Below are 12,746 nucleotides of genomic sequence, written 5' to 3'. Positions count from 1 at the left end.
CAGGCTTCTGATATGTTGTGTATACTGTTTAAGGGATGCTGGGAATCATATTTTCAAGTCTATATACCTAAAGGTCAAAAAAAGCGAACCTGTTTTATGTTTTATGTTAGTATAGTACATTAATTGATATAGGGCGCTATAGGAGGTCAAATAAGGGCAGGGATGGGTTCATATATGTTTGTAAACATATTCTAAACACTCTAGAACACTCTAATACCAAAGGGTCAAAATTGCGAAATTGTTTTTGATATGTTTTTTATTAGATCACACTTGCAGAGGCCCTGTAGCAGGCATTGGTACAAAAATAGACAGAAAAAGCGGTCTATTATGTTCTATTATATGCATATAACCTATAATACTACTTACCTACATGCTGTATCTAATTGTGGTGTGGTGGTGAGTCAGGGATGGACTAGGGAGGGTGTGGGAAGGTTTCATATTGTGGAGATACCCAAAAGGGCTATGTTTTGGGTGTTGTGGAGAAGTTCACACACTATATGGGAACATGTGACCCTGTGCTAGGGCACAAAATGAGGATTTACACTGATGTATCAGCCAGTGCTGGTATCTGAAAAGATAATACAACTTGTGTGGGTCTAGATTAAGTAGACACTCTCAGAATGTGCGCGCGAAAGCAAACATCTATAATATTCACCTAGATTAAGTAGACACTCTTCAGAAAGTAAGTATAGGTGAAGTGAAAGTAAAAGTTAGGTATCTTACCTCAGAACGTGCACACAAAAGCAAACATCTGAGGTTATAGCTCAAATACGAGGTAGCTTAAATAGACCCAATGATCTTGTATGTAGGTGAGACAAGAAACAAAGTAAGAAACAGTGCTGGCCCAAACAGACAATAGGTTTTAGTAGTACAATGACGGGATAGATAACAAGAGAATAAAAATGAGAGACATATGGGTTGCTGGACATTATGAATGAATAGTAAATGATAGCACGTCTCGACTGCGGGTGCACTTGCTCTATTTCCAACACTCTCCCTCAAGTCGAATGTAGTCTGATGTGGTGAAAGAAATAGTAGTCAGCTAGATATACCAACTAACTTACTAAATCCTAATGGGTGCGAGTGCAGTACGTCGACCCAAGGGGACTGCTATTGAAGCACTTCCTTCTAATAGTGCGAGGGAAGAGAAAGGAAGGAGCTAAGATCTAAGACCTGAGATGTTCCGACCGACCAAAGGTCCGAGTCTGAGAATGTCCGATGTGACGTGGGATACCAATGGTGTACCCAATGTGAGATACTGATGAGGATCATCGATGTGAGATACCAATGAGGATCATCGATGTGAGATACCAATGATAAACACCGACGTGAGAAACCAATGATGAACACCGATGCGAGTAGAGGAGTCCGATGCCAATGGGAGCGGCAGGTAAGGCTAGGCCAAGGTAAGGAGAGTCTAGGTATGATTAGGTATGGCGAGGTAAAACTAGGTATGGGTTGCCGAGTCTAGACTTGTGGTAGTGGTCTGAGTCTTATACAAGGCCTAGGTATAAAAACCTTAGAGAGCGCACACTTAGAGTGGTTAAGGCACGTCCGAGTTGAAAAGCAAAGAGGGATCAATTGCACAATCAAGACTAACTAAGGTGACTCCTACAATGGTAGCAGGTATGTCCAGAGAAGGGAAGTAAGAGATGATACGAAACCCGAGTCCTATTTATCTAACTGCGTGAATGTCCAGAATTGCACAGGCGGGAGTAGTAGCAAAACGCAGGGTATTCGGTTCAATATGTAATAAGGCTTGCAAGTGCTGCAGCCATGGGAATACATGTAATAACGCCTGCTGTTCATTCAGTAATGGTAAAATAAGCTTAAAACGCACCAATGGAGATAGGCGGACATGGGCAGGACATGGGAGGATTTGATACTGACAGGACAGAATGGTCGGCCGAGGTGCGCGATGACTGAAACTACAAGTAAGGGACGGTACAGACAACCCTGGCTCCCTGCGAGCGGCCAAGGTAACAGGTCCATATCGGCCAAGTCGGATATAGTCCGGTGCGACAAGGAAGAGTCAAGTGAGTCGAGGCTTTGTGAGGGAGTGATGCATGGAGATGATGTGGACTTCTAGGAAGATTGACCTCTATAGCAAAAGGGGTTCTGTGAGGCTAGCCTGAGTTTGAACACCACACCGAGTTCAATGGCAAAATGCTTACTTTTGGCGATGGCAGAGCTTTAGTTAGGGTATTGGTGATCATGTCCACAGTAGGACAGTAGATTAGGCGAAGTTTGTCATTGTCAATGACCCAACGAATGAAATGGAAGTGAATGTCGATGTGTTTGGTGTGGGCGTGATATTGGTGGTCTTTGGCGAGAGCAATAGCAGATTGGTTATCGGAGAATAATGTGGTAGGAGTAGTGATGGGGGTGAATAACTCGCCAATGAGTGAATGGAGCCATAGCACTTCCTTTGTGGCATGGGTTGCCACAATGTATTCACTTTCTGTGGTAGAGAGGGAGACAATACTTTATTGTTTGGATGACCATGAGACCGCTCCTCCATCGATTAGAAAAGTGTACCCAGAGATTGCCTTTCTGTCCTCTGCCATGCTCCCATCTGCATCAGCATATCCTATTGACGCTCCTTGAACACCACTGTAGGTCAATTTTAAGTCCTTTGTCCCTATGAGGTACCGATAGATGTGTTTGACAGCATCCCAATGAGTTATTCCCAGGTTGCCAGAGAAGCGAGAGACGATTGTTACAGCATAAGAGATATCTGGTCGTGTTCCGAGTGATGTGTACATAAGAGAGCCGATGGCTTCTCGGTAGGGGATGTGTTGCATTGCTGTGAAGTCAGCACCTGTGAATGGTGATTGACCAGAGTGAAGTCGGGTACTAGGTTCCATAGGATTTGAGACAGGTTTGAGATCTTCAAAACAGAAGCGACGGATGATGGATTCAATGTAGGAATATTGAGATAAGGAAATGGTACATTTGTCACGGTTTCGTGTGACTTTGATTCCAAGTAACCAGTGGAGTTCACCAAGGTTGGTGATTTCCACGTGCTTCCTGATCTGGTCCTTTAGTTTGCTTATCTCATCCATGGACTTAGCTGCAAGTGTGCAGTCATCGATGTGCACAACGATGATGGTGAGTTCTTCGCTCTGCCTCTTCCTATAGAATACTGCTTGATCCACCGCTGTCATGCATGGTATGGGTACCATACCATGACATACATAGACAAGAAGTAATCACAGGAAGAGTATACTAAGGTATACTTCATTGTATTACAGGCTTGGTTTCATTTATGACAGATTTACTTGTACTTATATTTTCAGTTTGTTAGTTTCCTTCAGTTTCCTTCTCTTTCTTTTTCTAAGGCTTATTCAGCCATCAATTTACTCAGTGAGCCACAAATATGCTACTTAGTGTGTCATGTGACTAGCAATATGCTGATTTGTAAGGATCCTTCATGATTTGTCATGCAGTTTCCATTTGTTTCTGTCTGTTTCCATTTGTTTCAGACACAGATCCTTCAGTGAGCCATCAGATATGTTTGTAAGCATGTCATGTGACTGTCAATAGGCTGATTTGTAAGGATTTGTCATGATTTGTCAGGCTTTGTCATGATTTGTTATGCTTTGTCATGATTTATCATGCTTTGTAATAGTATTTACTATTTATGTATATTAGATTGATAAGCAGCTGATTCAGCACTGCCAAATGGCATGGTTAGTAAGCCAGTGACTTACTAATGCTGTGATGAGTCATGCTTAGTAAGGGGGGGCCCCAAAAAGGTATAAAAGGAGCCCATCTTGCACCTAGTAATCATAACTTCCCACTTTCCACTCTTCTCTCAAACTGTGTGAGACCCAGTAAGATTCTGAAAGTGCAGGCCCAATAGGTTGCCTTGAAGTAAGATATAAGACATTTCTACTACTAGTTATATACTACCTAAACTAGAGGTTGACTATACAACACTGAGAAACTTTGTATCACTGAAATCACGAGAAAGACAAGAAGAGGACACTTCAGTAAATCCTCCCAAGAACTCACACAGTTATCTACCACGAAAACTAGAAAAGTCGTAGACCATGTACTTAAGGACTGGCAAGTAGTCTTATCCCTGTATAGTTGTGTTGTCACTATATATGCGTTCCATATAAGACCCTTAAGTAGCAAGACATCACTGGAGCCCACCGCGAGGGAGGCTTCTTCTTGTTTAAAGTTTAAACTGATCATCGCCTGAGAAAGTTCATTGTGGAACTTTTAAATCACGTCATATTCGTCATCGTCTATTTTTAAACCACGTCGTCATCTTTGTCATCGTCCACTATTTTTGTGGAACATTCTGATACATTCCCACGCCAAGCCACTATCAATACATTTGCCAACTCAGATATTCGCACAATGGCAAATCCGTCTACACTGTCCACGTTAACGATGCCCAACCCCGGATCTAAGGCAGCACCTGCCAAGTTCAAGGGAGGGTATTTGTTAAGACCATAGCTCAAGGGTTAACGGATCCGAAGGGCTTGGCCTCAGCTTGTGCGCTGTGCCCCTTACCCGAGTACGTGCCCTTAATTTCAGAATGAAGTCCGGATGGAATCCGATGAAGTCCGAAGGACTTCTGGAGGCTGGCTACTCTGGTGGAGTGCTGAAGGACTTCCCATGGTAAGTTCCCTAGATAGAAACATATAGAGGATAGGCTGCAAGGGACAGAGTCCAAAGCAGGATAGGATAGGAGGAGTGGTCCGAAGGACAGGATGTCCGGAGGTCTGAAGGTAACGGCGTCCGGAGGGTACGACGTCTGAAGGTTACAATGTCTGAAGGTTAGGAGGACTGGAGGAGTGGACAGGATTAGGACAGGAGGGGAAAGGCTACTATGGACAAGGATCCGGAGTAGAAACAAACAGAGGTAGACTACATTATGGTAGAGTCGGATAGACGGGGTTTAGACAGAAGTCTCGGAAAGACAGGAAGTGCCGGAAAGGCAAAACTTCAGCTTAGGGAGTCAATCCCTAAGCATGGATATAGACAGAAGGATAAATCTGGAGGACCAGAAAGTCGGCCTAGGGAATCCTTCCCTAGGCCTAAGGAAAGGTCAGACTAAGACAGACCAAAGTCCAAGACAAGAATGAGTGAAGTCTAAGATGCGAGAGAGCAAGTCTATGTTGATATTCGAACTAAGGAACTTTACAGGAGTTGTACAGAGGTTTATATACTGGACAGGATCCGAGAGGATAAGTAAGCTGAACACAAATGCTATGTACGAGCATGTGGAAACATATTGGTAAGTATGAACGGAACATAAGTAAATGAACTCGGAGATGAACAGAGTACAAGGATCGATAAGCAAGACGGAAACAGAGATAACCGAAGTCCGGAGTCAAGGTGATTACCATAAGGAGATAGACGCTGATTTAAGGTTTGGGCTTCGGATATGAGTATAGGTCGGATCCGGAGGTCTAGAGGTATCGGATGAAGTGTCTGGATATCGGATGAGCGGATCCAGAGATCTAGGTAAAGATGGGACTAGGATAAGGATCATGGATATAGACCGATAGTCTAGGGAAGGTAGAGTCCAAGATGGAATGAGCTCGGATCCGATAGGACTAAGGGTGGATGAAGCAGGCTTAGCTGCGGAGGTCCGAAGGTATGGACACATGGATGTACGAAGGTGTATGGATCCAAACCGATAGTGGACTGGAGGACTGGAGGCATGGATAAGGGTATGGAGTCATGGATAAGGGTATGGAGGTCCGGATGTGCATCCGGAAGGCATCCGGAAGGCGTGGGAACATCATTGGACGTAGGTCTAGAATACAGGATATGACAGTATTCAGAAGTCAAGGGCTTTCTGAAACACTATGAGAAACTGTGTGAATTTAACAACGTAGCTTCAGATAAAGATAAATGTGAAACTATCACACAGTATATGTCACGTCACATCACCAAATTTGTCGAAGGTCTAGAGAGCTTTATCACCCCTAGCTGGAGAGAGCTTAAGGCTGACATCATGAAATACTATGATGCAGATCTAGACAGCAAGAGATATAAGAGAAAGGATTTATTGTCCTACAGAAGGACAATGTGAGGAAAGAAAATCTCAAGTCTTACAGCCTGGAAGAAGTACAGTAAGAGGATTTATTCGTATTGGAGGTTGGCTAAAGCAGGCCAATAAATTAACTAAGGGAGAATATGCAAGTTACTTCTGGGAGGGAATCTACAAGCAATTATGAGCTAAGATAGAGACCCGCTTAATGGCCAAGAATCCTGATAGAGACCTATCCGAGGCATTTCCAGTCGATAAAGTAACAGCCATAGCCGAGAAACTGTTGCATTGAGACAGATTTGATGCAGATCTTCTAGTATCTGAAGTGGAGACTGAGTCAGAAGAGGACTTGACCACCGAAGAAACTTCGCAAAATAGCTTGGATTCTGATTCAAGCTGACTCAGAACAGGAGTTTTTTCCAAGCAAACAGAGGACTCAAGGAACATGAGACACTAAGAAAGAGTCCAAGAAAAGCACACAGAAGGAACCCAAAAACACTAAGTTAAAGGCACACAAACAGACTTCAAAGACACCAAGGAATTCAGACCAAACTTGTTCAGAGCCCCTAAATGAAGTAGAGGGACTCATTAAGAAGCTGAATTCATTATCTTTGGATGACCCTGACTATGCACTTATATTTTATTGGGCTACTTGTATTGATCCCGCGAGTTGAGAATTTATTAGCTGCACCGCAAAAGAAGGGTCAAAACGAATCATATTCACAGAATAAACAGGCGCCAAGTCAAATGAATATAAATAATCAGAACCGGCCTAACAATAGGCAGAATGTATCTAAGGGCGCACAACCAGGAACAAGATTTTACAGTCCGCCGAACACCCCATTCCAAGAGAGAATGTGTTTTGGGTGTGGGGAGAAGGGACACAGCCTACCCTTCTGTCTGCCACTGACAAAGTTAATTGGGGAAGGGAAAATTATTAGAACTCAGAACGGCCGTGTCGCGAGGCCAGACTGGCTGATTTATCAGAAGGCTTCCTGAGGAAAGCGTCATGGAAGCTTTAAAGCGTGAGGACCAAGTGCCTGTATCCCATTTTATTAGGATAGGCGACGAGGTCAACTAAAACGAGCAAAGAACAATCTAAGAGTGCATATATTGAGGAATACATCAGTACCAAAACCGAAAACCAAAACCGAATCAGAGGAAGGTACATACAATAGCGCCACAGATAACGACTCCAACAAGGAATATTTTGCGTTCCCAGTGGAATGAACCATGCGGAACTCGAACCGAGCGAGGCAGGAACATTTCAATAACGTGTTCCCACCTTCAGAGTCTAAGAGAAACAGTGTTGAAAGAGAGAACAAGAGAGAAAATGCACCTAAGAGAAATGTGGCGCAGCCACACACTAAGTCCAAGGAAAGTGCGTCATCCAACCAGAAAGACCCATCCTCCAAGAGAAAGGGAGAACCACCTGTAAAGAACAATGAAAACAGTGAGCAGGTGGACAGAGGCAAGATAGGAAGAGGTTGGGACAGTGAGGACATCATCATGGATGATGACGCCATAGAGAGGAAGAAAGACTTAGTGAAAAAGAAGGAAACCACTCCCCAAGATAATTTAAGCGCTGACTGGAAATCGCTGGCATGTCAACAAATCTCAGAGCTAACAGCCAAGTTCAAACTGGAGAAGGTCCCTGAGTCAGTATTGAGGACTCCCATAAGACTTGAGGTGGGAGAATTACTCGGGACTTCCCGTGAGCTCTGTGGAATTCTCGCTAATGCTATTAAGCCGAAACTGATTCAAAATGAACCGAAAATTGAGGCCCACTCAGTGTGGACCAAAACCCGAGGCTTACTAATCAAGATTTCTATGCAGTGTGATGGCCACACAATAAATGCTATTATTGATACCGGTTCACAATTGAATATTGTTAGTAAGCATATTTGGAAAATGATTATTAATCATCCTATTGACATTGCCAAATCCGTCTCAATGAATGATGCGAATGGCGGGGAAGGCAAACTTCGCGGATTAGTGCAGAACGTGCCCCTAAATTGTGGGGGTGTAAATACTCAAGCAAATTTATTTGTCGGTGACCATGTCCCATTCAGCTTACTGTTAGGGAGACCCTGGCAACGCGGGTAACTATGTATCTATTGATGAAAGAAAAAACAGTACATGGTTATTGTTTAAAGATCCACTAGATCTAGAGGTCAGCTACGAACTTTTGTGTACACCTGACAGGACCGATCCACACTGGGACTTCGAGCCGTCCACATGAATCAGAAATCTTACCGAATCGAGTATGCTCAGTGTTTTAAATGAACTGTCCACAGATTTTTTCGAGATGTGTCCACAACGACACGATGCATTGAATCATGTGAATTCCCGATCAGAATTCAAACCTGAGCCAAACAAAGTATTCATCAGCAATGTGTCAGCGAACCCGGATATTATTCAGAAAAATTCAATTTAAATCAAATAGATTTGCCTATAAAAAAGGCATTTACATCTGATTTTTGTTCGCGGTCCACAAGCCTCGTGCCTGCAATATACAGCGCAAGGCCACTTGAATATAATCCACAAACTTCATTTAGTCTGTCAAACTTGGCCAAACAACGCGTGGGCATGGGTGACAATACCTTTGCAAGCGCGCATGGAAGTGTCCACGATTTCCTTTCTAGGAACCCCAGGAATTTCCACTTTTTAACGACCATTGATGATGACGCCCTTACTCTTTCATTTTACCCTTCGACTTATTCGCCCACCAACATGTCAGAGTCTCAAGGCTCTTCTTTCCCACCATCCCCATCCTATTCTCCTGTCCAGTGGGAATATCTCCCCACTAGACAGGACGGCCACATCGTCACACCGGCGCCACATGTAGTTCCACTCAGACTTTCAAACTCCCTCGATGAATTGGACTCTGACACCTTCCCAAGCCTTGGAAACGCCCAGAGGAGGGAAGGGTGTGTGTTTGAGGAGGAAGAAGATGAGTTGGAAAGTGAAGGAGAGAATGAGAATGTGGCGGGTGAGTCATTCTTCTCATTTTTTGTCAAAACATATCCGTTTAACGAGTTTGCCATGGATATTGATCCAGGCACAAGCTTTTTTCAACCCAACGGCCTCTTAAATCCTACATCTACGCCCACCCAAAATGGTACTCCGTCGCATTCGTTCTCTCCCATTGCTCCGCCTTATGAGAATGTCCCTCTAGCTAAACTGGTCCCTCTATCTATTGAACCTTCTATGAATGGAACCCCGCCGGATGCTCTCTCTCCTGTCGCCCTCCCTGTTGAGAACACCACTCATGCTAAACCATTCTCTGCTGCGCCTGGTCAGAATGGTATTTCGTCTAATGTGTTCTCATCAGCTGTCTTTTCTGATGAGAGCATTTTTTTCAGTTAAACCGTCTTCAACCTCTACCACTATGTCATCTTCTCAGAACGGTACTTCATCTGACGCGTCTTCAGCCGCCATTTTTTCTAACAAAGCCATCACTCTAGTCAATCTGTTCTCTTCCTCAACCATGAACATACAAAATGGTACCTTGCCTAACACGTCCTCTCCTGTTTCAACTATGAAGGACGCCAAAATATCCATGACGCCCAGCACCTTCTCTACCACGACTATGGATGCCATGGAGAAAGAAACTCACCCGACTTCAGTCAGCGCGCTGTATCCTTCTGTTAGGTCCAATGAGGACACTTCTATGTCCAATTCGTCTAACACGTCTCCTCCTCCTAACTTGTGCAATGGGGACGCTGCTATGTATACTTCGTCTAGTGTGTTCTCTGCTCCTACCGTGCTTAATGAGAACACTGCTCAACCTCCTTTGCCTAACACACTCTCTCCTGCTGGTATGAATATGGAAAACACCACCCAGGTCATTTCGTCTAGCGTGTTTCTCTGCTTCTGCGCCACTTAATAAGAACACTGCCCAGGCCACTTCGCCTAATGCATCCTCTCCTGCTATAAGCATGGGAGAGACCACTTTACCTGCATTGTCTAGTGCCTCCTCCCCTTTTACCGGGACTCATGAGAATGGTACTCAATCTGCTTTGTCTAACATGTTGTCTCTTGCTGTATTGCCTGAAAGGGAGGCCTTTCTGTCTGTTATGCCTAGCACATTCTCTCCTGCCGTCATGAACAATGAAAATACTGTTTTCTCTACTCTGTCTAACACCTTCTCTCCTCCTACTGTCATGACCCATGAGATCACTACTCATCGACCTTCGTCTAATGCATCTCCTCCTGCTGCCCCACCTATTGAGAAAGAAAACGCTATGCAGCATATTTCAGCTAATGCGTTCTCCTCTCCTCCCATATCATCTAACACGTTCTCCTCTATTATATCTACCCATAATGTGACTCTTTTCTCCTTTAACACTGCCGTTTCACCCAAATTGCCAATGCCCACTGTGCTACATGGAGAGAATCACTATGAGGAAAGTGCTGAAAGGTCCTCTATCAATGACGATGTCTCTAACACACAGGGAGCTGGTGAGCATTCGCAAGTCACGAACTTTTATGAAGCACTTAGTCAAATTCTCGAACAAGCAGGATATAGCCTACATGATATGCCGGACGACTATGGCAATATTAACATGAGTGACGACCCTGCAAGTGTACAGGTAGAGTCATTCCCACTCGTGGACTCGTCCACTTCGTTTTCCGGTACTGATGAACACAAATCTATTCCTGTGACTTTGCTTGTACGTTCTAGTGCTATAGGAGAAAACGAGCCTCTCGACATCTATTTCAGTTCGACCAACCCTGAATATAAGCCAGCTGGGAGAACCTTTGCCTCCCAAATATGTTCCTCCCACACCCCCATCTTCGACTGAAGACTTTGCGACCTCAGGAAGACATTTTGGACCTTGGGATACCTCAATCCGAAGTCTTCTTGAAGATGACACCTTTCTATCGAGTCCACCCGTCGACCGTCCTTGATGGAATATCCCCCAGGGACACTAATAGTTACCTTATGTCAGGAAACTGCTAGTCTAAGCGACTTCCATTCAATCTACTTTCATTACGTGCTGAATGCTATTGCTCTTACTGTTTTTGCCAGGACCAGCTTATCTCAGTTGATTGGGACATCGAAGCCTACCAGAACGACGATTACCCAGGGGCACCAAGTGCTTACTGGTAACATTAATCTGCCTACTGGAGGTCCACGCTCTCAACAAGACTGGCCTGAGCACATTAGTGAAATCACTGATCATCGCTCTGTCACAACCCTTATAACGAATTAATGCAGGGGCAGAGACTAGGACTCAAACAAGGTTATCACAACAAGAGAATAGAGGATAGCAGGTACGTCTTAGGATTGCTAGCAGTGAGCTAATACAAAAGAGGTTTGAACTAAAGAACTACTGACTACAACGAGCTACCTATATATATATATTGAAACGGAGACTGAATCTGAGTATGAACTAACTAGCCAATCATTAAATAGAAAAGAGAATCGTACAATGATCTAAATATAACTACACCTATGATGTCATGAAACATGTTACTGCTGTGTTAGGGTTCTCGAAGGTTCTATCGTCACGTGACTTGATCGCTTGTGAAAGAAAGTCGAAATCAGGGAATATCGGAAATGAGAGTAGTGGGCGCTAATGGAATAGAGAAGTTTGGATATGAGAAGTTCGAGTATGATGAATTCGGGTTAGGGTTTGTGAACGTTATGGGTACAGACGCTGGTTGCGCGTTAATGACAGGCACTTGTGTCGGGCGCTTAATGGGTGTTTCACGAGTGTTCAAGAAAGAATAATGATTTGTATTTGGAATTCGTGACACGCTCGCACACTCGACATCTTATTTACACTATCGACACCGTCCTATCCGCGTGCATGTATTCTGAAGCTTCAAATCTCTTACCAGTCCTCAAATGTGATAAATGAAACGTGATCAAAGGGAACCTTCCTAAGTCTTTTTTCATTGGGCACTATAATGAAGTTAACCCTTTTATAACCCCAAGCGAGGCTCGAAGGTTTAATGCCTATATTGCTATTGCCCGTTTTCATGGGGAAGATGATTTCGCATCAAAGCTCAAAGATACTCTATTGATGCCTTTCCTGGATGAGGACATTATCAGAGCCATGGCTGAATGTGACCTTCTTGACACGGGATCCACGGAGCAGATTATTCAGTTTGCTCGAGACCGTGATAAGGTGCTTAATGTCAAATGCACATCACTCGTCATTATTTCTACTTCGCCCTTTCGGACGGAATACCTCAATGGTCCGTCATCTCTTCCTTCATTCTGGTTTAAATTATCCGGTATTGATGAAGAGGAAGAGAATTTTAAAGGATCTGAGAAATGCACGAGACCCTCAAGCAAAGTTGTTCGAAAGTTCTTCCTCTAGGCAACTAGAGGTAGGCTTGTACTTTGCATGTTCCTTATTTTTTCTAACTTGAACTTTTGCCTCTAGTGTTTATGACTTTTTCAATTATGCTATCACCTATCCCGTTTTTCGACTCTACCGTTTCGATTTTTGACATCTCGCACCCGAATTCTCACGTTTTTCACTTCCGTCTTCCTCGACTCTCCGAAAATCGGTCTTCACCCATAAAAAATGGACCCTCGCCTCGATTCTGATCTTTATGTGTATTTATATCACTATCTCACTCACATCTCGATTCGAATGCCTGATTCTGGCCTGTATTCTGTTGTTCAAGCTTCGTACTTATATATATAACCCACAATGCAGGCTTCTGTCTCTGTTTGATTTGATACGAGTTACTTACAAAAAAGGTCAAG

At 43.8% G+C, this 12,746-nt stretch overlaps 1 protein-coding gene across 1 annotated transcript; it reads left to right on the top strand.

Annotated features, from left to right (window-relative positions):
- Positions 1–7,249: 7,249 nt before the first annotated feature.
- DFJ58DRAFT_720373 (uncharacterized protein) lies at positions 7,250–12,351 on the top strand (the record flags this gene model as incomplete). The annotated part of the gene is made up of 6 exons (XM_041384703.1): positions 7,250–7,674; positions 8,662–9,323; positions 9,382–9,863; positions 9,922–10,692; positions 11,052–11,128; positions 11,964–12,351. The coding sequence occupies 6 exons, from the start codon at positions 7,250–7,252 to the stop codon at positions 12,349–12,351; spliced, it is 2,805 nt and encodes a 934-aa protein (XP_041251052.1).
- Positions 12,352–12,746: the final 395 nt, after the last annotated feature.

This window comes from Suillus subalutaceus (genome assembly GCF_016647625.1).
Source record: "Suillus subalutaceus strain FC151 chromosome Unknown DFJ58scaffold_1, whole genome shotgun sequence".
In the NCBI taxonomy this organism is placed as follows: domain Eukaryota; kingdom Fungi; phylum Basidiomycota; class Agaricomycetes; order Boletales; family Suillaceae; genus Suillus; species Suillus subalutaceus.
This window is presented reverse-complemented; position numbering and strand designations above follow the sequence as displayed.